Source organism: Motacilla alba, chromosome 20, assembly GCF_015832195.1.
Source record: "Motacilla alba alba isolate MOTALB_02 chromosome 20, Motacilla_alba_V1.0_pri, whole genome shotgun sequence".
In the NCBI taxonomy this organism is placed as follows: domain Eukaryota; kingdom Metazoa; phylum Chordata; class Aves; order Passeriformes; family Motacillidae; genus Motacilla; species Motacilla alba.
In genome coordinates, this window is record NC_052035.1 from 8815390 (window position 1) to 8837915 (window position 22526).

Genomic DNA, 22526 nt, shown 5'->3' on the forward strand with positions numbered 1-22526 from the left:
TGGATCTGAGGAGATCAGATTGTGCTGGTGAAGGAGGCTCAGTTTGTTAATTGGTTGTGCTGTTAAAGCTGTGCTCTTTATGCAAATACAGCTTTTCCAATGCAAGCCGTTCCGTGATTCTGTGATAGTGCAAATGCCAGATCTATGATAATAATTATGTAAATAGGTGAGATACAGGTGGACCACACTTTTCTAACTCCTTTACTATTTGCATTTACCTTTCTTATTGTTACTTGTTCCTGCTATTATTTAACACTGATATGTTAATTTTTATTTTACTTCAAACTGTAGGTAATCAATAACATTCTAATATGATACATGAAAGGATACATGAAAGTGGGAACCCGCTGCTTTGGCAGATAAATGGTTTTCTAATGGCTGCTGGTGGTAAACAGCTCTGCTTTGTTCCCAGGTCTTCATGAAGTCTGTGAAGTTGGAATGGGTGCTTGGGAACATTGCTGCAGCCCAGGAGCTCTGTGAGGAAGCTCTGAAGCACTATGAGGACTTCCCCAAATTGTGGATGATGAAAGGACAAATTGAGGAACAAAAAGAGCTGGTAGAGAAAGCACGGGAGGCTTATAATCAAGGGGTAAGATGGATGTTACTGCAGGTTTGCTTTGTGCTGCTGGCATGGAGAGATGTCTGTCTTTGAATGAAAATGGAGGGCAAAGACATGATTTCTGTCATTGATCAAAACAGTAAAAGAAAAAAAAAAAAAAGAAATAAGCAAGAATTTCTTTTACCCATTACCCATATGCAAGATTGACTTTCTTGCTTGAGAGAGTTCTCTGTATGCCTGACTCCTCACAGGCAGGAAAAAAGGCTTTGCACAGTAATTCTCTAAGACCTGTAAAGACTAAAACCAGAACTCTTAAAAGAAAATCTTCCTCAGCAGCTCTTTAGATGCACACTGTGAAAGGAGGTGGCCTACAGAGCACTACTCTCTCTTTTAAATGGTAATTGGTGTCCTTGGGTATGAATGCTCAAAGTCCACAGCCATCAAAGTCATTTGGACACAGGTTTCTGCCAGGGTGCATATCCTAATGACTCCCTGCACACTCTGCTGTGGTTTGGGGATGTTTGAGAGCCCTCCATCTGCAGAAGGAGCACAAATTGTGGCTGTGTTAAGGGAGGTGTGTTCTTTCTCTTACTGCTGGGATAGCTCAGTCATACCTGATGTATCTGACTATTTTGGATACAGGAAAAACTTTGCTTCTGTGCTGTCAGATTAACTGGAGAAATTTGAGAGATGTAATCAACTCGGTCTCCTGCTAAACTCTCCAGGAGGATATAGGGAGGGAAATTCTTTTCTATAGGAATTACAAGATTTTTTTTCAAATTTACCTATGAGCCTACTTTTTTTTAAAACAACAGTTGAAGAAGTGCCCCCATTCCATACCCCTGTGGCTTTTGCTGTCCAGGCTGGAGGAGAAAGTTGGGCAGCTGACCAGAGCAAGAGCCATCTTGGAAAAGTCTCGCCTGAAGAATCCAAAGAATCCAGATCTCTGGTGAGTTGTGTAGAGTTGAACTGAATTTGGGCTACAAATTTGATCTGTTCTTCAGGACAGCTATTTCACATCATCTCAGCCATTTGAGCCTGGGACTTAAGACCATGCCCACCCTGGAGTTTTTTCTGGACTAATAATTTGCCTGAATAGGAGAAAAGCTTTGGTGGTCTTGGCTAGCTATTGTAAGGATCTGGGGAGTAGTTATTTCTTTACTGATATTGTAGTGTACAGAGCATGCAGCATACACAGGGCTCTTTCCTTGCTGTTACAGTCCTGGTTTCAGATTGTTTTTTATCTGGGCCATTATGGAATAAAAGTCACATTTATTTTTAGATGGAGAGGAATGGGAAGATGTCAGTCACCTACACATATTCAGAATATGGGCAAATGTTTTCAGTTTCCAGTGACCTTCACCAGTGTTTGTTTCAGCCTAGTGAATGTGGTCATAAATATCATCAGAGTCTCTTCCCTACCAGGTTGGAGTCTGTGCGCTTGGAGTACCGAGCTGGGCTGAAGAACATTGCAAACACTCTGATGGCCAAGGCACTGCAAGAGTGCCCCAATTCAGGTGAGCTGGGTCTCAGTTCTACCTTAAACACAATTGTTTTGCCCAGTTGATAGAAGCACATTTTTTCCCAAGATGTCCTTTCTGGCCAGGGCTCAGAGTATGGTGTTTTGGAGAGGTGGCAGTCATCCTTCTGCAAAGGAAATGTTGAGGGTCTTCCGGAACAATCCAAATTATTTTGTGTTCTCTCACACCTGAGGGGTCATGCATTGGTGTTGTTCCATATTTCTGCAGTCCCCAGTATATTATTGGATCCGTGGTCCACAGTGTGTGCCCAGGTTTCCTGCAAAAGCATCTTGGATATGGGTGGGCTTTTCTTGGAAGCTGGTAGAAGTCTGCAAAGGTTTAAAGTGAAAGAAGTGTTTGTAGTTAGGAAGTTCAGTGGAAAAAGAATGGTGCTTTCCCTGTCCCTCTGGAGTACAGCTGGCCTTGGGAGATTCCCTGTTGCTGGTTTGCCTGCGCTGGTTGCACTGCACTGTGAGTTTAACCACTTGTGCAGGCAGCAAATTTCCACCACAGTCATGATTAGAGGATCATGAACTGAAATGTTCAGTCCTGGTTTTTGATTATTTTAGCTCATGTAAGAAAAGGCTAAGAGGTCATATGATGTAAGTCAGTTAGTTCTAACCAGCAATGGAAACATTTGCCTCTTGGGATGGGAGGATAAAGTGCCTATCACATCCCTATTTTGGGGCAGAATTGCACGAAGACTTAATTATTTAAACATGTTGACGTCTTTGGGGAGAAGATGTCACATAACTACAAATTGTAGTAACTTACTTCAGGGCAAGACTTGGCTTGCCTTCAGGCTAGGTTTTGAAGGATGTTTAACTGGTGGCTGCTTAAGTCTCAGTAAAATAATTGGGAATTAAGTGACTTTTATGACACGATAAACTCATTGCAAGGTACTCTCCATGCAAGTGGGTCATCAAAACAGCACCACCCAAAATCCTGCTTTGTTTTTGTGAATGACCTAATGAGTGCTTGTCATCACAGGCTGTTTTACAGATCTGCCTGTTGCTATGGAAGCGGGCAGCAGGATCTCAGTTTTTGTTTAAACAATTGTTTCCAACTTTATCTGAGACCTCAACAAACCATAACCAAAGCCCTCAGGACTTGGCTGGTTGGCCACCTGCAATCATGTAAACCAGAGGTTTGGGTCCATCAGTTGCTGAATTGGTTCCTGATGGGTGGCAGGCTGCACAAAGAATAAAATAGAAATATTATGGTGTTTGTGATCCTATATGTAAAGTGCAAGAAGAAGAGAGTCTCTCTCCTGTCCGTCACTGCAGTTATCAAAGCTCGTGTGTGTTCCCGTGGTGCCGTTTATGGGAAGTGAGAGTGCTTTGATGGAGTCCTGGCAGACACCAGCTCTCAGGCTTTGCTTTGAAGTGATCAGGTGTGCCTGGCTGACATGAGAAACTGCAGATTTCATGCTCCCTTGAGCATATTTCCTTCCTTGCTTTTGGCAGTGAGAGGAGCTAGGGATTAAACCCAGCTTTCCTGGATCTACTCTGTCCTTCATCAACGTGTGTGGAGCCAGCATCAATAAGACTGTGGTGCTCTCCAGCACCCTTGAAACTGCTCCCAGACTGTATTTGCACTTTTTGAGACTTCTGCCACTGCAGTTGCCTGTTCAAACAGACAGATACCTTTCTCTTTGGATATGCTGATTTGCCCTCTCTGTCCCAGAGTTTGCAGTGTGTCATATGAAGAGCCTGAGCTCTGGGTTAGGCAGTGCTGGAGCTGCAGGAATTGTGGTACAGAAACCCCCAGAGCTGAAGCTCCAGTGTGGTGCACTCAGTAGCTAAAAATTCAGAGTACTGAATGAAGTATCTGTGTGGAAAGAGTGGTCTGGGATGAGGTTGGGGGCGAATAACCACCAGGTGGGGGCTGTACTGCTGCTTGTGATGCACAGCACTAGCCTGATGCCAGGGTGGGGAGGGTTAACCTCAAAATAACACTAAACAATCTTCCTACTTGATTTGATTAAGGAATCCTGTGGTCAGAAGCAATTTTCCTTGAAGCGCGACCGCAACGAAAGACCAAGAGTGTGGATGCTCTCAAGAAGTGTGAACATGACCCACATGTCCTGCTGGCTGTGGCCAAGTGAGTTCCTGTGCTTGATGCAGTAAAAATATCCATGTCTGTGTGTGGCTGCTTCCAGGATGGAGCACTGCACTCCAGCACAGCCATGTGATTCTGGCTGCAGCAGCTCTAATAAGTCCCAAAGCAAGGAGCAGCTCTCCAGCTGTCTCCTAGTAACTGTGCAAATCTCTCCCTTGATACCAAGTGGGGAAGGTCAGCCTGCCCTCGAGCTGTTCTGGTGGGTCTGGGACTGGCACAGGCAGCAATGCCCTCACACAAAGCCAGTGGTGGGTATTGGCACCCTGCAAGCTGCTTTCTTTCTGTCCCTTGAAGAGGATTTCCCTGTGCTGTCAGGTGAACTAGGCTTTATTAAGTGGTTCAGGATATGTTTTAAGTATCTGTAAACATAGAGACTTTTTTTTGAGTTATTCTTCAAGTTTTATGTGGCTGACTGTGTAGTTTTCATCTTTTCTCTCTCTCCTAGATTCTGTCAGGTGTCTTTTTAAATTCTGAGCTAGGTATTCTGCTCCTGAATGTCCCCTATGTCAGTGTTCTTCAGCTGTGCCCTTTCCCAGAAAGCAAACCACCACCATCTGTAGTTTGCTTCTCTGAAATGGGAAGATAATCTAGTAGGAATTGTTTTCTTGTCCAGGTTGAGTTGTGAGGATTGCAGTGATTAAAACCCACTGTTAGAACTGACGTGTGCCACATCCTGCTCTGATGTGTGAACAGCCTTACGGCAGCTGTGATGGAAAAAAACCTTACTTTTCTCCCTTTGTGAATAGCAGAAGAGGTTAATACAGGAGACATTTTGCTAGAAGTTGCCCAATTCTTTCACAACTCTACTTTATAAGCCAAAGAAAACTGTAGGATACACTCCAGTGACTGCAACACTGGGTTCTGCCAGATCCTGACAGCTGACTTGTTCAGCTTTAGCAGCAAGTGAGAAAAATGTTAACTTTTGCTTTATGGCAACTGCTCCCAGGCCCCTTCTGGTGCAACCTCAGGCTGTTTAACAGCTAATCCCAACATAAACAGCTTCCACCACCCATCAGGACTTGCCTCTGTAGGTACAGAGTGTCACACATCTGTGGCAAACTTTTGTTAAATATGTTCCTGAAAATGGCCACTACTTGCAGGTGTTAAACCTCTGCTATCATTGTTCATGCTCTTGTAAATCACAGTTTATTTAACACAGAACAATCAAGAGTATTATAGGGCTTAAAAACAATCACACAAGCTGTATAATTTTATGACAGGCTAAGCTCTTTATGAGGGGTGGCTGATTTGATAAAGACCTTACAGCTCAAATGAACTCTTTAATGCAAAGGAGTGAAACCGAGAGACTCTTGACTCAGCTTGTTCATTACTGGGGAGAAATTTCAGCATTGACCAGTGCCTGGATGAAATGGCAGCAGTGGGGCTGTGCCAGGCTGGGGTTTGAGTGCAGAAGCTTCCATACTTGTTTTTCCTTGGAAAATGGGGCTGACAAGGCAGGTCTGCTCCACTCCACTCCAGCAGGTTTTGTAGGTGTGAGCATGTGACCATACAGCAGTCAGTTACCAACTTTTGGAAGTTATTTAATTGTTAGATGCTAAAATTGACTTGAAATGTAAAGAAGTTGAAGGAGTGGGAATAGATGTAGGCATGTAATCCTGTCTCTTCAACACCAAATCTAGAACAGCAAAATTAAAGCAATTGAGGCAGCAAAGGTGGAGCTCAGCAATGCTTCCCCTCTCAGCAGAGCCTCTCTGTGCTTAGAGTTATCCTCTAAGTTGTCCTGCCTCGCCGTGGGGCAGTGAATAGGAAGTGCTCAATGTTCTTCTCAGTCCTCTCACTCCCTTCCCTTCCCAGGGGCAGGGTGGTCTGCAAGTTGCCTAAAAATCTGCTGCTTGCTTCCTGGGAGAGCAAAGAACTGGAACACCTGCAGAGCCTTTAGGTTGGAACTCTTGTGGGTTGCCATCTTCCTCTAAAGTGAGGCTGTTTGTCAGCTCCCCTCTGCTTTTCCCACCAGGCTGTTCTGGAGCGAGCGGAAAATAACCAAGGCCAGAGAGTGGTTCCACCGCACAGTGAAGATAGACTCTGACCTGGGGGATGCCTGGGCCTTCTTTTACAAATTTGAGCTCCAGCACGGCACAGAGGTAAGTGTGGGCCTGGGAACAGGGGAGGCAGCAGCAATCCCTGGGTGGCAGGAGTTGCCCAGTCCTGGGATTGCTGCAGTGCTGGGCTGAGCGCTGCTCCCGCCTGTGTGGTGACAGGGGAGGCTGGGTGTCACGCCTGGTCATGAATGAGCATGAACAGGCCTGTGTGGTGGCTTTTCAAAGGTGCTGTCATTAGCTGAGCTGTGTTTCAGGCTGCTTTGCTGTCCACAGTCCTGCTGGGTCATGCAAAAATCTCTGAAATGAATCTTCCTCTTGTAAAAGTCAGGCTTGCTCAGAGGGGATTGTGCTGGAATTGTGGTGCTGGGTTTGTGTAACTGGGGCCGTTTCTTCCCAAGTGTTGGGTACAGGTTGCACGTGAACACAGCCAGAGGAACAGCCAACTCTAATCTCTTGCAGCAGTTTTTACTGCTGAAATGATGGGGGTGTTTATCTTCTGACTTCAGAGAGACCTTTCACTTGACAGCTCCTGCAGGTGGTAATGCACCGGAAGTTTCTGCTGCAGTTTCTCTGCAATAGCCAAAACTTCCTTACCTGCAGCTCAGCCAGGCAGGAGACTTGCTGCTTCTGAATTTTGACTTGCACTTCCTTTGAAAATAACAGACCCCAAACCCCACCATAATCTTCAGAAGAGTGTTTGAATCAGGGAGGGTTCAGTTTCTGGCTGTGTTCTGGAGCAAACCAGGACAAACTGTCATTTCTCTTCCCTGTAGGAACAACAAGAAGAGGTGAGGAAGCGCTGTGAGAATGCTGAACCTCGCCACGGAGAGCTCTGGTGTGATGTCTCCAAGGACATAGAGAATTGGCAGAAAAAGATTGGAGAAATTCTTGTGCTTGTGGCAGCCAAGCTGAAAAATACCTTCTAGAGAGTGCTGGCCTCAACTGCCTCAGAGGTTCCCGCAGGACTTAACCAGCTCGTGGTGCCCTTTCAGTGGCACAGATTTCGAAGGACAGGACATGGATGATGATAGGAAGGAGCTTTCTCCCAAAAGGAAAAGCTGCTTCTTTCTTTCCCCAGCATGGCCATCAGCTTCTGCAGCACATGGGAACATTGTAGCTGGTGTCGTAGGAGACAGGAGCAGTCTTGTGAGGCTCTGTTGGCATTTCCATGTTGATTCCTGATTCCCCCTGCAAACACAAGCTTTAATTAGCGCTTGTATGGGTTCTGACATGTGGCAGAACTCTGTTCTTGGCCCTGGCATGTTTTCCCTGTCCCTTTAGTGTTTGGCCCATCTGATGTTGGTTCCTTGTCAGCAGATCTGGGTTGTTGCTGTTGGAATACACTGAGTGTCCTTGAAGGAGATGGGTGGAGTTTTGGGAGCAGCCTAGCAGCACAGGGAAAGGTCTGGGCTGGCTCCTCTTCTTTAGGTGCTTTAGTTTGGTCTCTGCTAACAAGCTGCTGCACAGCTTGGAGGTCTTCCTCCAACCTGAGCAGCTGGAGCATTTTGTCAAATTCAAAAGCATATTTTTAGAGAACTTTTCCTCAACTTTTAAATGTATATAGTAAAGCTTATTCTTTTAGGTATCTGAGTTCATTAAGCACAGTGGTGGTTTGAAGTAACAAGGCAAAACTCAGCAATCCCTGAAAGCCCTTTTGAATGAAGAACATTTATTTAAAGTTGTTGGGAGACTGTGCTGTTACACAGCTGTGACTGCCTGTGGCTGGGAGGTTTGGGATGGCTCCCTCCAAGTGCAGATAGAAAAAAGCAAACTCAAGAGAGGGAAAGCTTTGTGTTTGGGACCCTTTGTACACTGTCTTCAGTTTTCTACACTTGTGATGTGTACTATTTTTACCCCAACCTCCTTTCTTGTGATCATAGAATGAGAAGCTGTACAGTCTTACACCTGAGGCTATAGCAGCTGTATCCAGGTCTGTCTGTGGATGTGCTTTATCCCATGTATTTAGTTGGAGGAGAAACTCCCTTATTACTCGTTGGAGAATATGTATAAAATACAGCTTCTTGTTTTTTGTTTCCTTCTGTTGTCTTTGAGTGTGATTCTGACTGGGAAGAGGGGGTCTGATAGCAGAAACCTTTGGACTTATCAGGCTCCCACCACTCTGGGAAGGTGCCTGCCCGTGGTGGCTGCACCAAGCTGGGCTACAGCCTCTTGCCAAAACGGGTGAGAAGCCAAAAACGGATCTTCTAATGCTGGAGCAGAAAGGCTTTTGCTACCCGGTTGGTCTGGAAGCAAAAGCCTTTGTTTCTTTGGGCTCCTAATGGAAACTCTTGTGCATTCTCTGGAGCAGCTGATGAAAGGGTGTAGATCACAGATGCCCCATGGAATTGTAGTTTCCCAAAGGTGAGTGAGAGGCCTTGGGAGTTGGGAGGCTCTTGCTTAGGGATTTTGTGCCATTGCTGGAAGAGAGTGGAAGAGTTTGGGAAAGGGAATGGAGATGATGTTCAAAGGGGAGGGTAGGCATTAGACGTGGCAAGGGAACTTGGCTGGACAAGGATTCAAGACTGAGGCAGAAACTGCAGGAGAAAAACAAGTTTAAAAGTTTTCAATGTGTGCTGTCCTTCAGCCTCTTGTGCTCCCATGGGGGCTATATCCTGCTTTTCCAGGCAAGGAATGTGGCATTCTGATTCCTAGTATAGTGATGTGCTGGGGAAAGCTGGCTGCTTGTGGTGCATAAATCCCTCTGCCCAGTGCTGCTGTGGTGTTGGTAGCTGCAGAATGGGAAAAGGAAGTGGGAATTGCAGTGATGTGGCTTTTCCTGCTGGGAAGATTCCTGACTTGTGTTGGGAGCGTATCCCTTTAGCTAGATAACACAGGTGCAACCCACTGGTGGGATCCTCATGCAACCCCTGCCCCTTGCTTAGGTGGCACCACCACATCTTGCAAGGAACTTCTGGGATGTGGAAGCCCCAAGGAAGGGACCCTTTGCTGGACACTGTGCCACCTTCTCACAAGATCAGGCTCCTTTGGCCACCTGCTCCTGGTACCTGCAGCTTCCCTTTCCTTCGGGCTACATTCCTTAGCTTGGAGATTATTTTTTCTGACTTAAAAGGGACCATCAATCTTAGAGACTTTTAATGTTTGTAGATGTCTTGGTGGTTTCTAAATGGATTATGGCACCCATGAATTTTCGCTATATATAGAGCTCAATAAAGAAGTTATATGGGTCCTGTCCCAGTGGAATGCTGCAGTGTGCTGTGGGTCCCATTTCCTGGGGAGGGACGTTCTCACCAAGCTGAGCAGAGCTGGATTATTCACCATTTGTTCTATTTCTTACTCAATCACCCACATTCAGCTCCTCGGCGGAGCCTTGTTGCATTCAGTTCAGTTTTTCCCAAAATTGATACAAATTGAGTCAGGGCAATTTCTGTGCCCGGGCTGGGGGTGAGGTACAAAATCCAGAGGGGGATGGAGGAGAGGGCTTTGGTTGGAACCACGAGGGCACTCCTGGTGTTGGTATTTTGGGGGTCTCACCCTGGACAGTCACTTTTGCCATGGGTTGGTGCCGTTGTCAGTGTTCTCCCACTGTGAATGCGGAGCGAAAGAATCGCCCCACGCCAACAGAAATCGAAACTGCCGGGGTTTGCAGCAGAGCGTGCGGCTCGGGGCTAGGAACACGCGTGGGTTGGAATCCCCGGGTGGCTGCGAGCAGGGGCTGCTGCCCTGCCGGCCCCTCCGGGCCAGAGGGACCCTGTCCCACCCTGCCCCGCATCCCGGGCACCACCGCTCCTCCGTGCGGCCGGGGGGGCCGGGCGGCCTCCCCCGCGGGGCCGGGGCTGGGCCGGCGGCGGTGCCGTGTCCCGTCCCCCCCGCGGCGGCCGGGCCCGTCCCCTCCCACCGTGGAGCCAAGTTCAAACCGCGGGCCCCGGCGCAGCGGGACGGGGCCGGACCGGGCTCCCCGGGACCGCCGCAGGGGCCGCGCCCGCGGGGCTCCATGGTGAGTGCGCCGGGACACCCTCTTGTCCCCGGCACCCCCTTCCTCTTCTCCGGGACACCCCCTTGTCCCCGGCACCCCCTTCCTCTTCTCCGGGACACCCCTCCCTGGAGCCCGCCGATAGAGCGGAGCCCGCCGCGCTGCCGGGATGGGGTCGGCTCGGCCGGCGTGGGACTCGCAGCGCCCGCGGTGGGGCTTGGGACCTGTCGGGAGGTGACCGGTTCTCCTGGAATGAGGCTTGGACCGTCCGGGAGAGAGGCTCGGACTGGTCGGGATGGGGCCAGACCACTTGGGAAAGGGTTTGGAGCAGCTGGAATGGGGCTGGGCTGGGTCCAAATGGGACTTGGATCCTTAGAGGGGTTGCGATGGGACAGAGCTGGGATTCCGTGAGGAAGGGGCTCGGGTCTGGCCGGAGAAGCTGGTCCAGATGGGATCAGGCTGCTGTGTCTGGGATGAGGCTTAGACCTCACTGGGATGGGGCTTGGGTCTGGCTGGTCCTGAGGTGGGGAACGGAGGGTCTGTCCCTGCCTTGGGGCTCTGGGTGGTGACAGAGTCCCTTTGGGTAGGAGGGACTCGGGGAGACAATGGCTGGGTGGCTGGAAGGACCTGGTGACCCCGGTGGGGTTCCCAGGCTGGCGGCAGGAATTGCCCCTTGCTGGCTGGCAGGAGTGCCAGCAGGAGCTGCTCTATCAACAGTGGTGATTCCCCTTATCTCCTTGTATTTGCTGGAGGATTAGAGTGAGGATGAGATTAGCTGTGCCTGTCCTGCGCTTCCCAAGGCTGCTCCTTCACTGCCAGCTCTCCCCTAGGAAGGGATGTGCCACCTGCCTGTAGCTTGCTGCTGTGGGATGGGGGTGAAGGCAGAAGGAATAACCCTAAATCAGCTGCTGAACTTATTCTCCTTCATCCTGAAGGGGAGAAGTCAGGAGCAGGATTTGCCACCTCAGTCTCCCTGCATCCCTCTCTTGTCACTGCTGGTTTCCTGCTTCCCATGGTGGGGTGAAGCACCTACAGCACCTGCTAACCTCCTGCCCTGGCTGTTCCCTGGACTACTCTGCACTTCCTTCTGGGCTGAGCACTGAGCTCAGGCTTGGCTGTCTTGGAATGCTGGAAATGGTGTGCTTTCTCCTGAAACTGGGTCCCAGTTGTTTAATAAACCACTTCAGGGAAGTCATTCCCATTTTCATGGTAGAATTGCACAGCCTTGCCTTCCTGGCAGAGGAGACCTCTGGAGAGCAACCCTTAGACTTTGGTCAGGGTGTCCTCATGGAAGCAGTGCTCTCCTTTGATTATACCCTCGGCTCTCTGCTTAATCACCTCTGGGGCAAGATCTCTCAGTAGTTTGCAGGGAGCAAAGCCAGCAGCACAAGGAGGCTCTTCCCTGCCCTTCACAGCTCCCAAACAGAGCTCAGCTCTGCTGAAAAGTGTGTGGTGATGGGGGATGCTGAAGAGCCCAGTGGGATTTCTGCTGGTTATACCTGTGTTTGCTGCTCTCTTTGCACGTGCTCCAAGGTGATGGTTGTGTCCATGTGTTCCCAGAACTGTGCTAAGTTAAGCCTCCATCACTCCCATTTAGCTGCAAGAGGATGGGAAAAAGTTTCCTCACCCTTTTGGAGCCAGGTCCAGCTCAGGATTGAGTAGGGAGCACAGAGCAGGTGTGGATTTTACAAAACCCCCAGGTTCCCACCAAAGAGAACAGATGGAGTGTGCCTGGGCTTGGAATTCAGTGAGGGAAATGATTCCTTCTGGCTTCTTGGAGCAGAAGAGCAAGTGCAGAGGTGCTGGGGAAAGCAGTGACCTCTGAGCTGAGGTGGGGAGCAGCAGGGACAGGCTGCAGGCAGAGCTGTGGCCCCTTCCCCCTCGCTTTGGCTGCAGCACAGGGGTTGCATAGTTGGAAGGAGCTGAGCTGCTTTCTACCTGCCCAGACCTGACACCTGCAGCATGAAGGTTGTTTGGGAGGGGGTTGTGTTTGGGGGGACTTTTCCTGAAAATGTGAAATGATAGAAATGCCAGGATGGGGCCCCAGGGCTGTGCCATCGCTAAGAATGTGGAGACGTGCTGAGCTGTTGGGTTCCTTTCCTGGAACAAATTTTGAGCTCCCCATCCTCACTCTGCTGCTGCTGGGCTGCTCAAATATCCCCAGTCCTGGTCACTTGAGCTTGTGCTGGCTTTTCTTCAAAGCCGTGGGATTCATCCCTGCCTCGGAGGGCCCATCCAACCCCTCCTGTGCCCCTCTGCCAGCTCAGGTGTCACCACTTGGGGTTCCCCGCTCTGCAGGGGCCAGCACGGGGCTGTTGGAGGTTTGGAGCCAGGAGCTCAGCAGCAGCTGGGATGTCCTGGTGAGAGCAGATGCTTGTGCTGCTTGTGGTGAGGGCCCCCAAGCCTGGGATGAGCCTGAGCTGCGGGAAAGCTGGAAAAAAGGCTGTATTAGTTCCGTCCATGCAGCAGAGGTGTGGGAGCATCCTTTTGAGGGTATTTGGATTCGTTTGAGCTGAGGTATGGGTGATGCTGGTGAGTTCCGGGCAGCTCCTGCCTCCAGCTCCTCTCCAAGGAGCCCAGCAGCTCCCTCTCTGCTCTCCTTGGGTTTTGGCACTTGAGGTTCTCTGGTCTTGAAAAGGCATGAAATGGGGATCTAGTGGAACCATGTTGGGGCAGAGAGCTCAGGGATGAGCCCCACAGACTGACGCAGGCCCCTGGCATAGCTCTGTGCCAAGAACCCACCTGCTGGCATCAGAGGGAGCTCTGTGTGTGCCATGGGCAGCGCTGCCGGGCTGGGCTCAGGCTGGAGCAGTTTCTGAAGGGCTTTGCCCCAAGGAGAGATGGCTCATCTGGGAGGATGTTCTTTGGGAGAGGAGGCAGCTGAGGCTCCTCCATCACGTGTTGCATCTTCAGGTACAGGTCCAATGGAGCTTCTGCCTAGGGGTTGAAGGCAGAGCCCAGGACATTCCTTCATCCCCAGCTGACTGTGAGCCCTTCCCTGGCAGATTTTCCCCCGGGTGCTCTCCTGTGCTGTTCTGCTGCTCCTGCTGGTGGCCGTGCTGAGCAGAGGCAGGAGGTGCAGCATCGCCAAAATCCTGCGGCAGTACCGCGCCGTCATCTTCCATGAGATCCAGAACCTGGTGAGCCGAGGCAGGGCTCTGCCTGGGGCCAGCCCTGCCCTGGGAATGCTGCTGGGCTGGATGCACCCCGATGAGGGATGTGGGCAGGGAAGCTTAATATGGAGCTGGCTGCTTTGCCAGCAGTGTTGGGGAAGGGTTGTGCTTAAATGGGGGATCCTTGTCCAAGTGGGAGGCACTGATCCTGCGAGCTGCTGGATCTTCTTGCTTTATTTCTCCAGAGGAACCTGACTGGCTCGGTGCACAGGAGCGGGAGGGCCGGGCCCGCTTGTCGTTCGGACAAGGTGAGCACGGAGGGACCCGGGGCTGGGGCATGGCGTGGGCTGAGCCCCCAGGGAGCCACGGAGCCTCTCTCCCTGCCCGGGGCCCTGTGCTTCTCCTCTGCAGGACCAGAAGATCCTGTTGTCCATCTACAACATCAGCATGTCCCTGCGGGAGGTGGGGGCCGGCACCCTGCAGGGCCCCGAGGAGCTGGCGGTCTGGAGGGTGGCCAGGAACACCAACTTTGTGCTCCGGGAGAACTGCAGGAAAATCAGCAAGGTAGGAAGCCCTCTACTTCCCAGCCATGTCAGTGGCTCCCAGTTCCCAGGGCTGTGGGCAGAGCTTGCCTTGTTTGTGCTCTCCTGGCTGCCCATGAGGAGTCTCCAGGCTCTGCCTGCTTCACTCTGGGAGCTGGGGAATGCTGATTGCACATCCATCCCCGGGAGCTTCAGAAGAACCAGAGGAGGGAGGTTCAGTTGTGGCCAGGCTGGTGGGGTTTCACCACTGGCTCCCAAGTGGGTTTTTCCACATGTGCCATGGCTGAGGGGAGCACAGGGCCTTGTCCTGGTGGGGTGCTCACCCTGTGGGTGCATTCACCCTGTCCTGCTCTTGCTCCTGAGTGCTCAGAGGCAAGAATTGGAATTTCTCCCCTAAGGGCTGGTCTGGGTCCCTCTGGCGTCTCTGAGGCTCTGCTGGGGAATCCCCATCCAGGAGGATCCCTATGGCAGCACCAGCAGGGAAAACCAAGGGCAGCAGAGTGCCAGCTCCCAGCTCTGCCTGACCCTGGCCCAGGGCTGGGACTGTCCTCCCTGCCACTGCTGGGGACATTGGCTGGGGACAACCCTGCCTGGGGTCTGCTGGTGTGGGATGGAGCTGCTGCTGCTCCGGAGATCTCATCTGGTGTCCGTGGGCGTGCTGCGGGGTGCACGCCGCCAGCTCAGTCAGGGACAGCCACATTTGGGACCTCTTGGGGAACTGAGACCGTGTCCTTGCCATGGCCATAGGCAGTTTGGCCACCTCAGCCGTGTGTGTGGTGCCTTTTGTCCCCTGACTAATGTCCGTGTGATGTGGGGGGGGTTTCTGCCCCCTCCCTCGGCGCACGGACCGCAGAGCCCACCGCGCAGCGCCCCGGCCCCGCCGCGGCACGGAGCCGCCGGCCGCAGGAGGAAGCAGCTGCGGGAGATCGGCAGGAAGGCGGAGAGGCTGGCGACATGCTGGGAGAAGCTCAATGCCCTGCACGCTCCCCGCCAAACATCCTGGGACTCGTAGGGACGCCCGCGCCGCACGCCGCGGGGATGCGCTGCTCCAGCCCCGGGGCTGCCTCTGCCTTGTTTGGGAACCTGGGACAAAGTCAGCCTTGAGGGCAGAGGGGCTGCTGCCAGCAGGTGCCCCAGCTGAATTCATCCTCCTGCTCCAAGCGGTGCCCAGGCACCCCGTCCAGCACTCCTGGCTGGGGCTGGCAGGCTGGTTTGCTGTGGGATGGCTGTGGCTGACACCTGGAGCACCAGGAACACTGGGAAGAAGAAGGGAAAAAACCAAAAAGAGAAGGCGAGGTGTGGATTCTTAGTTGCTCCTGGCCCTGCAGCACCTGCTGCTCTCTTGAGGACAATGGGTGTGTTTTGGGGCAGAACGAGGACATGTGGGGCCATGGCTCTGCCCTGGGGGCTCTGCTGGAGGTGAGGCCACAGTGCACCTGCAAGGCTCTGAGGTTATTAGGGCTGTGCACGGGGACAGGTGTCCCTGAGGCACTGCTGGGATGTGCAGAGCAGCCGGGCACCCACAGGGGACAGGGAAGTAAAGGTTCATCTCTGGGTACCTGGGGAAGCCTGGGCGGTTATGATATCCAAAAATGCCAGGCAGTGTGGGGGCTTGAGGCCAAGGCTCAGCCTCGGTGACAGGCAGCACTGTGGAGGGAACGGGGTGCTTGGCACTGTGGGTGCCCCAGCAGGGAGGGAATGGTGGGGTGTGGGGTGAGGTGAAGTGAAGAGCATCCTCCCTTGTCACTGTGCTCTGCCAGCACCCTGCCTGTGGCCTCCACTGCTTTGTTGGGTTGCAAACAGCCTCTGGGAAGCCAGAAATAAAACCTCTCCTTCCCTGGAAGTACTTTGGGTGCTTAATCTGGTGATCCAGAGGCTCTTGTGCCCTGGACGGATCTGGTACAGTGCTGGCTCTGGCCATGGGGCCGGGCCCGTGGAAGCCCAGGCAGAAGCCCTCAGCAGTGGAGGGCACAGTGGCATCCTGCCCATCCTGCCTCTGCTCCCTCTATCCGCATCCCTGGTGCGGGGCGATGGAAACCAGGAGCTGCTTTTTTGGAAGGACATTTCCCCTGGAGCAACAGCCAGGAGGGCCTGCAGCGTGCCCCTGCCTCAGTTTCCCCAGCCGGTCTCCGCCGCGTGGCTGCTCTCCCAGCCCTGCGGGGCTGTGCAGGACACGAGATGGCAGCAGCGGGCTGTGCGTGCGGAGCGGAGCCGGGCACTGCCCGCGCCGAGTGTTCCCATGGCCACCCCAGCATCGCCGGCCCTCGGCCCCGCTGAGCTCGGCCACCGCTCCCGGCCCGGGCAGGGCTGTGCCCGGGGGGGCAGCGAGCGCTGCAGTGAGTGGGGTACCCCCCATCCCCTGGAGGAGGTGGGGGCGGCTTTCCCTGGGGGTTTCTGGGCTTCAAACTAGGGGATTCGGGGAGGGAAGAGCAAGGGATGCTCAGGGGTCCTTGCCCACGCCCTGCCTCTGGGAGTTGGGCTGGGAGGAGCTGGAAGGGCTTCATGACCAGGGGTGGATGGGTGGGCGAGAGCCCTCCCTGCCCCGGGCACAGCAGAGCCCCTGGGGTGTAGCAGGGTGCAGGCAGGGCTGGTTGATTTGATGGGGCAGGACAGGGACCCGGGTTCGGGGGTCAGAGCAGGGGCTGCAGCCTGGGAATGCTGCTCTTGCGGGGTCCCTGGAAGATGCTCTCTGCCTGGCACGGGGCAGGCTGGCGCCAGGGGCCATCCAGGGAGCCACAACTCAGCACATCCCAATGCCAGAGGTCTCCCGGAGCCATGCTCCTCCCCGGCTGGCCCCATAACGCCTGGGCTCCTTCCTCTCAGCTCCATCCTCCTCCTCGGGAGCCAGCACTGCCCTTTCTGCTGCCCCCACAGGAGGTTTTGCACTGGTTCAGTTCCTAGGATTTTTTTCTTATTCCTCCTCCCTTATCCCAACCACGGTCCACAAACCACTAGCATCCCAAAATAGCCCTATTGACCCTTGATATCCCATGGGTGAGGCTGGGGGCCACGGCAGGACCTGACAGCTCATGCACCAACAGGATCGGGATGGTGGCTTGGGACAGGGTGACTCCCAGCCTCTCTCTTTATCAAGGCTGGAGCAAAGTCCCCCCTTCGTGACCTGTCAGCACCTTCCCAGATAAACCAGAGCAAAAACCACCTCCCTTTACTGCCCTTCCCTCACAGGCAGCTGCTGCTGGGAACCTGGTGTGGCAGTGGGAACGAGTGCATGGAAAGGAAGGAAAGAGTGAAGGAAGAAGCAACAGGGAGGGAGGGGGAAAAACGAGGTCGTTGCGATGGTGGAATCACAGCAAAAACAGCCGGAAAAAGGAAACAGGCCCTGAAAAGTCAAATAAAAATAGCAGCGAGGCGAACCCAAGTGTGCAGCACATGGGAGTGAGCGCATTTCCTTCGAGGGCAGCACCGCGCGCTCCCGGCTGCTCCGGGGGGGCCGCTCTGATGTGGCTCCAGCCTCTGCCACGGCCCCCCCGGTCCCCCTGTGCTGTGCCAGGCACTTGGCAGCAGCTCAGGGCCCAGCCGGCCCCTGCCTCGCCCGGGGTCCCTGTGTGCCCTTGTGCAAGCCCCTGCAGGGATGTGGCAAAGGCTGCACACGGGTGCTGGAGCGGAGGGGACGCCGGGGCTGGGGGCTCCTGGCCGTGCCCGCAGCCCCGCCTCGTGCCCTGCGCCGCCGGCTCGCTCTGCCAGCTGCATCCGAGCACTGTGCGAGCAGCACAATCCCGGCTTCCTCCCCTCCCCGCTTGTTTTGCAATCACAGCAGGGTCCCGCTGGGAGATGGGGGTTGGTGGAGTGGCTGCGGGGACAGGGATAGGGGCGAGGATGGGGGCCGGTGCTCCGTGCCAGGGCCAGTGGGCTGCATCCCAGCCCGGCTTGGGGGATGCTCAGAGGCAGCAGCAGAGCCCAGTGAGGGAGGCGCTGTTCTGGGGGACGGTGATGGGGGCTCAGAGTGGGGTACAGGGGTGCAATGCCCAGGTGCTGTACTGTGGGTCCACACCGGGGTACTGTGCCCAGGAACTGTGCGTGGGAAGCTTTCCCAGGGCTCCACACTGAGGAACCATGCCTGGGGGACAGGGGCTGCTGTGGTTCCACAGAGGCACGTTTCAGCCCTCGCCACCACCACTGTCCCACCGAAAAGCAGCTGTCCCCGAGCCATCACCATCTTGGGGTGCCAGCTCGGCTCTTGGCTCCGGGGGACCCTTGCCCACATAAGCCCTCTGCTTCAATCCTCGCTCCCTCTGCAGCGGGGCTGGGGGCCCGAGCCCTGGCAGCCCTGGCACACGCAGGCTGTGTCTGATGGAGCAGAGCAGCGTTTTGTTCTCTCCCATCTCCCTGCAGCTTCGTGAAGCTGCTGAAAGCCCAGATTTACAGTGTGATAAACGCTGGAGGCTCTGCAAAATATCTAACTGCTCCATCCTTTGGAGAGAGACTGGTTTGGAGGAGCGGGGAGCTCTGGGCAGCACACCCAGAGGCAGAACAGCACAGTGGGTCTCGGGGAGGAGGGACGGCCGGGACTGATGGAGCTGTGCCATGACCCAGGTGGGTCCCAGCACCTCTGGCTGTGGGTCACCGGGTGCCCAAAGCCCCTGTGGGCAGTGGGAAAGCACTGACCCCCACCCCCCCATCATTTCTTGGGCCTCTTGCTGGTTTTTGGAGCATCTGCCGACCAGATTGTGCCGCGGCGTGCCGGGGTGCCCGTGCCAGGACATGCCAGCCGGGAGGCGGGGTGTGCCCAGGCCCGGCTCCGGGTGTGCTCCCCTCCCTGCGCCCCCATTGCTCGCTCCCCTACTGGGTGCCGCGGGCTGCTCAGCGGGAGCCTGCGTCCTCATCCTCGCCGGGAAGGGCCGGGAGATGCTGGAAAGCGGCTGCTCCAGTGTCTCCGACAGCAAGAGGTTCGCAGCCTCGGGGCTGTGCCTGCGTGTGGGTGTGAGTGGGTGCACAGATGTGTGTGTGCATCTGTGTCCGTGCTTCACATGCAGGTGTGTACACGTGTGTGTGCATCACACGCAGGTGTGTACCTATGTCTCTGTGTGTGTGCATGTGTGTCTGGGCACACGCCTGGGGTGTTGTGGGTGTGTGCGGGGCTGTGCACACACGTGTGTGTGATTACAGGTGTGTAAACGCCTGTGCATGTGGCTCCCCTCCACGGCTGCTCCGGGACAGGGTGTCCGAGCCCCGGTGCCGCTGACCCCGTGTCCCTCCTGCCCGTGTCCCTCCTCCCCGTGTCCCTCCTCCCGTGCCGGAGCTGCCGTCGGAGCCGGCAGGCCTCGCTGCAGGGGCAGCCACGGGCCTGGGCTGCCGGGCTCAGCGGGAGCGAGGGCTCTCACGGGGGCTGGCGCTGCCGATCCGGCCCCGATGGGATCGCGGCTCCCCGGGCGGGCCCCGGTCCCGGCGGCTCCCGGCATCCAGCGAGAGCCAGGCACTGAGGGGCAGGGCCGGTCCCCGCTCCCATGGCTCCACGCTCTCATGGGGCACATCCACACCGAGCTGCCGAGAGGATGAGGGGCTTCTGGGGCTCGTTTGGGGAAGGGGGAACCGAGCTGCCTCCCGCCCCCAAGGCCCCTGGCCCCACTGCTCAGCCCGCAGCATCCTGCGCCGGGGCCCATTGTTCGGCCGCGCCGGGCTGCGGGGCAGGATTTCTTTGTCAGAGCTCGGCAATATTTTATTCTAACAATTAACCAAACACGCCCGGCCCCCCAAGCCTGTTTGTGATTATTGGAGGGCGAATTCCCCAGCCTCTCTCCCTCTTGGTGTTGGCTCCGCCTGGGGCTGCACCGGGTGGAAGGGATCCAGCCCCTCTCCCACCCGCTCAGGGCTGGGGACCCCCAACCTCGCCGACAGCCCCCCACTCCTGCAGCCAGCGCTGGGGGGCTCGGTGGCCTCGACCCCCTCGGGAGCCCGCGAGCATCGCCCGCATTGTCTCGGCAGCAGCGGGATCCGTGGGGGCGCAGGGCAGCGGTGATCGCGGCGGGGGGGATGTGAATCACAGCCTTCGCTCTCCGGGCAGGATGCGGCCCCGCGCTCCCAGCTTGCCGCATGCCAGCCATGGACCGCAGGCTTTGTCCTCCGCGGGGTGGAAGCGGCTCGCTGCCCGTGGTGGGATGGGATGGGGCCGCTGCTCTTCCTGGGATGCTGGCGCAGCTTTCCCAGCTCCAGCTTCGGGGTGGGATGAGGGTGCTGTGGGCTGCGGGTGCCTCCTGCATCCTGGCTCTCTCCGAGGCTCCTCGCCGTGCTTGGGCTGCATCCTCGTTGCTGCACCAGTAGTAAAAAGGGTTGGCGCTTCCCTTGGTAAACTCTCCTGGAGGGTGAATTGCCCAGCTCAGGTTATCAGGTCGCTGTAAAGTCCCTTGCTTGGGACCATCTCCCTGCTGCTGCAGTTCCACGTTCCGGGCAGTGGATGCTGAGTTCCTCTCCTGTAGCTGTGGCCTGAGCTGGCAGCCTCCTCCAGGTGCTGCCCGTTGTGGGCAGGGGAATCGGGAGCTGAGGGCCGGGGTGAGCACTGAGGGTGATGCCGCTGGCTTGGAGTGAGGCAGCCGAAGGCAGTGCCCTGCAGAGCCGCCGTCTGGGCTCCTCGGGGACTATTAACCATCCTGGGGGAGACACCCTGAGCAGGTCGTTTGTCTGGCTGCTGCCGGGAGTGAATGGATGCTGGGAGCCCCTAGGACAAGGGAGGGGGGTTGCAGCTGCAGGGCAGGAGGACAGAGAGGTGACCAGTGCTGCGGTGCTGACCCAGCTATGCCGGCATCCTCGACAGCTGGCCCCAGGCATGGGGCAGGAGTGAGAGCAGGCAACATCTCCTGCCTGCTGACCCTGCCGGTAACATTCCCTGGCCCTCCCTGCTGCTGCACGAACGCCACCGCCTAAACCTGCTCCTTCAGAGCCAGGGCTCCTTCCTCAGCGCTGCCGTCTGGCCCCGGGCTCTCAGGCTGATCGTGGATCTTAAAATACAGCGAGTCATCGAAGCAGAGCCGCTCGGGCGGCCGGGCCAGGCAGGGCAGCCGGAGGGCGGCCCCGGTGAGCAGCCCGGCGAGCAGCGAGGCACCGACGGCCACCGCCAGCCCCGCCGCCTGGCACAGCGCCTGCCCGCCCGCCCCGCGGTCCCCCCGCTGTCCCTCCGCCGCCTCGCTGGCATTGCCCCCAGCGGGGGACAGCTGGGAGGGATGGGACCCGGAGGTGTCCTTGGGTGCCGCCAGGACGGCCGCGACGCTGGCTGCGGCGCCCAGGATGCCGGGCAAGCCGTGGAGGTTGTGGATGCCGCACTGGTCGTGGAGGGTGAGTTTCCTGGCCAGGAGCGGGGTGAGGAGCCTGAAGCCCAGGACACACACCGCGGCTGAGAGGCTGCCCAGGGCGAGAGCGGCCACTGGTGGCATGGCCATGTCGGCCACCACGCCAATGGCCACCCCGCCGGCCAGGCTGCCGTTCTGCAGGTGGCCGGGGCTGAGCTTGCCGTCCCTCTCCAGCAGGCTGGAGGCCACCACGGTGGTGATGGCGCCGGCACTCATGGCCAGGAGGGTGTTTAGGATGGCGCGGTGCTGGGCATCGCCCGGTTGGCAGAGGACAGCCACGAAGCTGGGCCAGAAAACCCAGAGGATGAGTGTCCCCACCAGGGACACGAGGTCAGAGCTGGTTGTTGGGGTCTCCTTGGGGTGCGGTGGCTGCTGCGTTGCCCTGAACAGAGCCTTGGACACGCCAAGGCCGAAATAGCAGGAGAAGACGTGGATCGTGATGGTGCCACCCACATCCAGGACGCCCAGACAGGTGACAATGACCCACTCACTGGCGAGGTAGATGGGGATCTCACAGGTGGCCATGATGAGCAGCTGGCAGGGGCTGGCCCTCCCCAGGATGGCCCCCACAGAGATGAGCACTGTCACAGCAGCAAACTCAGAGATGAGGAGTTTGTGGAGGTCCAGGTGGATCTGGCCATGGTGGAAGTGGTGGAGCAGGCCCTGCAGCACCAGCGCCCACTGCACGGAGAAGTTGAGCAGGAGGAAGTTGTGGGTGAGGGCACTGAACCCATAGCGGGGCAGGAAAGTCAGCAGGAGTCCCAGACCCACCACCAGCATCACCTGGATGTCCTGGAAGAAGGGGAAGGTGCTGTAGACCTGGTTGGTCACCAAGCTGGTATCCTCTGCCTGCGCCGAGGGCTCATCATAGGTGACGAAGAGGGCAAAGAAGAGGAGCAGGGCGCCCTGGAAAAGCCCCAGGAAGAGGGGCAGGAGGCGACGGGGATTGGCAGAGGATGGCACAGCCATCCTGGAGTGGACAGGAGGGGATGGTGGTCAGTGGTCAGCAGGGCACTGGTGTGAGGTGACAGCCCAGCAGCGCTGCTGGGGTGCGCTCTGCTTGCTCCTGCATCTGGGATTTTATGGCCACGGTTAATTATTAACCAAAGATCTAAGTTTATGTTCCAGAAGAGGAGGGGTTTGCCCCTCCTTTCTTTAAACACAACACCCATACAATAACCACATGTTCTTGTTTGGCCGCCATAAAAGTGGACATGAGAGGCATTATGATTTTGAAGGGAAACAAGGAAAACCTGTGGTGGGGCAGACGAGGGAGAAGGACTTTGGTGAGGAGCTGGCCAGGGATGGGGGTGCCATGGCACTCACCCCCATTGAACTTATCCCCATCCGGGAATGGGGACCTCCCTGCTGCAGCCCGG

The 22526-nt window shown here is 55.8% G+C and overlaps 3 protein-coding genes across 3 annotated transcripts in view; 2 read left to right on the top strand and 1 right to left on the bottom strand.

The window, feature by feature from the left end:
- The window catches only part of PRPF6 (pre-mRNA processing factor 6), a 25892-nt gene extending 16441 nt beyond the window's left edge, over positions 1-9451 (top strand). The window contains exons 16-21 of the mRNA XM_038159185.1: positions 413-589; positions 1375-1508; positions 1985-2076; positions 4068-4182; positions 6176-6302; positions 7034-9451. Coding sequence (XP_038015113.1) covers positions 413-589; positions 1375-1508; positions 1985-2076; positions 4068-4182; positions 6176-6302; positions 7034-7186 — 798 coding nt within the window. The 3' untranslated portion in view covers positions 7187-9451. The remainder of the gene's footprint in view (positions 1-412; positions 590-1374; positions 1509-1984; positions 2077-4067; positions 4183-6175; positions 6303-7033) is intronic.
- On the top strand, positions 8710-15667 carry C20H20orf204 (chromosome 20 C20orf204 homolog). The gene is made up of 6 exons (XM_038159397.1): positions 8710-8734; positions 9668-10215; positions 13197-13331; positions 13550-13612; positions 13716-13868; positions 14700-15667. The coding sequence occupies exons 1-6, from the start codon at positions 8710-8712 to the stop codon at positions 14856-14858; spliced, it is 1083 nt and encodes a 360-aa protein (XP_038015325.1). The 3' UTR covers positions 14859-15667.
- A 5054-nt stretch (positions 15668-20721) lies between these two features.
- On the bottom strand, positions 20722-22116 carry LOC119710404 (ammonium transporter Rh type B-like). The gene has a single exon (XM_038159398.1). The coding sequence runs from the start codon at positions 22114-22116 to the stop codon at positions 20722-20724; it is 1395 nt and encodes a 464-aa protein (XP_038015326.1).
- Between the last annotated feature and the right edge of the window lie 410 nt (positions 22117-22526).